Source organism: Gavialis gangeticus, unplaced genomic scaffold (genome assembly GCF_001723915.1).
Source record: "Gavialis gangeticus isolate Ggan-Ray unplaced genomic scaffold, GavGan_comp1, whole genome shotgun sequence".
NCBI classification, from domain to species: domain Eukaryota; kingdom Metazoa; phylum Chordata; order Crocodylia; family Gavialidae; genus Gavialis; species Gavialis gangeticus.
Window position 1 is genome coordinate 20,920,536 of NW_017729006.1, and position 2,354 is coordinate 20,922,889.

Below are 2,354 nucleotides of genomic sequence, written 5' to 3' on the forward strand. Positions count from 1 at the left end.
CAGTGGGGGGGGAGGGGCGGGCCTGGCCAGGCCTGGCTCCATGGCAGAGTTGGGGAGAGGGGGAGCAAGCCCAGCCCCAAAGGTGGGGGGGAGCTGAACGCAGGCCTCTGTCCCCGCCTGCACCCCCCCCCGCCCGTCATTCTTGAGAGGCATTTGGCTAGTATGTTATAAATATCTTTAATTTTTTACAGACATTTATAACATCCCACCGAAGCAAGCACAAAACAACTGCAGATGCTCCCTCTGCCTGCAGTAGGGTGCTTGTACCCAAAGAAGAATATTTCCAACTATTTTAGTTGATCTAATAAAAGATTATCAGATTTACCCAAAGAAGCTTGTCTATGTCCTTAGATCAACACGGCTACAACCAACAGTCCTGTAATTTTTACTAGATTTGAGGCTGCCATGTAGGCTGAAAAAAATTGAGGACTGAATTTAATCTGTCATAAAAACGCAGAGTATTAGATACATTTTTCTGCTTTGCCGAATGAGAAATCAGGTTCACTTTTTTTTGTAATTGCTAAATATTATGAAAATGGATTTACAAGCTTGATACTGAGTTTTAAATTACAACGTGGAGTTGAATCAAAGGAGTGCATTCGCTTTCAATTACTGATCAGTAGGCATTTTTTAATGTTTAAAACCATTATTTTTCCAGGATTTTGGAAGCTGCAAGATGTTCCCACTTAACCGATGCAGGTTTTACACTTTTAGCACGGGTAAGCGTTACTTTGAAAAATACAGTTATCTAGTTTTCATTGTTGCCATGCAACTCCAATCATGCTGGGCTGGAGGAGTGTGGGAGAAGAAAATGATAAGGAAATAGAGTGGAAGGAAGGCCAGGAGAGGTGGTGACCAGCCAAAAACTAGAAGCACTGATCTAAGTTGTTAGAATTTATAGACAACTCCAGCTTGGACTATATTCACTCTTTTTTTTCCCCTGTTAATGTATTTAAATTGATTGACCATAGCTATAACATATGCAATGTTTAGAATCAATATATAGCTACAATAGATATCACCAGCTTCCCAAGTAGTAGTAATAAATATTCTGAGAGAGCAGAGAATCCCTGTTTAGTAGACTATTCTGTATATCATTGATTTTTTGAAAAGATACATCCTTCTGGTTAATATTTTATAGATATGGCAGTAAGACCTCATTCAGCAACATAGTTAGACACAGTGCCTGACTAAGCACAAATTCACTTTAGTGGATTTCTCTAATGCTTAAAGTTAGATGGAGACTTAAGCAACTTGCCAATTTGGGATACATTGAAATATTCCAGTGTTGTTTTTGAAAATAGGATTTATGGTGTTACAAACACAAGCACATCTGTCCCTTCAGCAGAAGGAGCTGTGGGTAGGGTACTCTGTGTCAGAATCATGGAGCTTAACTACTGCCTTCTTATAAGGCAGGGTTAGCCAACTGGCAGCCTGTGAGGGGTTGATGTCTGGGGTCCCTGGGCTCATTACTCAGCCATCACTCTCCCTATTGCTCCAGCTGCTGCTGCATCTAGGGTCTCTAAGCTCCCCTTCCCTTCCTCAGCTTTTGCTTCTTGTTCCCACCCTAGGGGGTGAGGCAGCACAGCCCGTAGCACCAGGGGAATTTGTGGCTTGATGCAGTGAGAGAGCTGAGCTGGGGGCCTCCTGTACAGGTGGCGTTGGGGGCAGGGGAGGGGGGGCTTGCCCACATGGTGCAGTGGCTGCTTGCGTGCATAGTGCAGCAGTGGCAGTGGGGGTGTTGCCCATGTACATAGTGCAGCGGTGTGCATTTATGAGAGACTACCCACCCACATGGTATGGCAAGGTGGGTGTGGCCCAGAAGCCCACAGCTCACACTAGCACCGCCCTTTGGGGCATGGAGCCCCCTCCCCCCCCATTTAGACATTGGACAGGCCTGCTTTAAGACATGCTGCAAGGCTTAGCTTACTTTTTGTTTTGTTTGCAGGTGAGCACATGGCAGATGGGACGCAGAATTGTGTAGGCTACTATATGGGGGGTGGGGAGTTCTTGTTTTATGTTGTCTCGTCTCCAGGAATAAATAAGAAGCACACTTGCTCTCTTAGTGTAAATTGATTTATAAAATGTCTTATTTTGAAACTGATATAGCCACATAGAGGGGGTTCACAAAGAACCAAAGAAAAGGACTTGATTCAAAACCTCTTGAATCAATGAACAGGTTTTCTAATTTGGGTCAGTTCCTACAGAGCTATTGAATCCATGCTTATGCAGATCTGGAGGGCCAAAAGCCCAGAGTCTGTGTTCTGTAGGTTTTAATGGGTAGACAGTATATGTGAGTTCCAGTCTCCCCCCACCCAAATCTTCCTGCACAAACAAACATTATTGGGGGGGGG

The 2,354-nt window shown here is 44.4% G+C and overlaps 1 protein-coding gene across 5 annotated transcripts in view; it reads left to right on the forward strand.

Moving 5' to 3' along the window:
* FBXL2 (F-box and leucine rich repeat protein 2) overlaps nucleotides 1-2,354 on the forward strand; it is a 129,369-nt gene that overhangs the window by 86,652 nt on the left and 40,363 nt on the right. For all 5 annotated transcript variants that reach the window (XR_002095956.1, XM_019508931.1, XM_019508933.1 and 2 more), the window contains one exon: nucleotides 659-719. Coding sequence is in view for 4 of the 5 variants with exons in the window: in XM_019508931.1 (XP_019364476.1) it covers nucleotides 659-719 (61 nt within the window). In the remaining variant the exon portion in view is untranslated. The remainder of the gene's footprint in view (nucleotides 1-658; nucleotides 720-2,354) is intronic.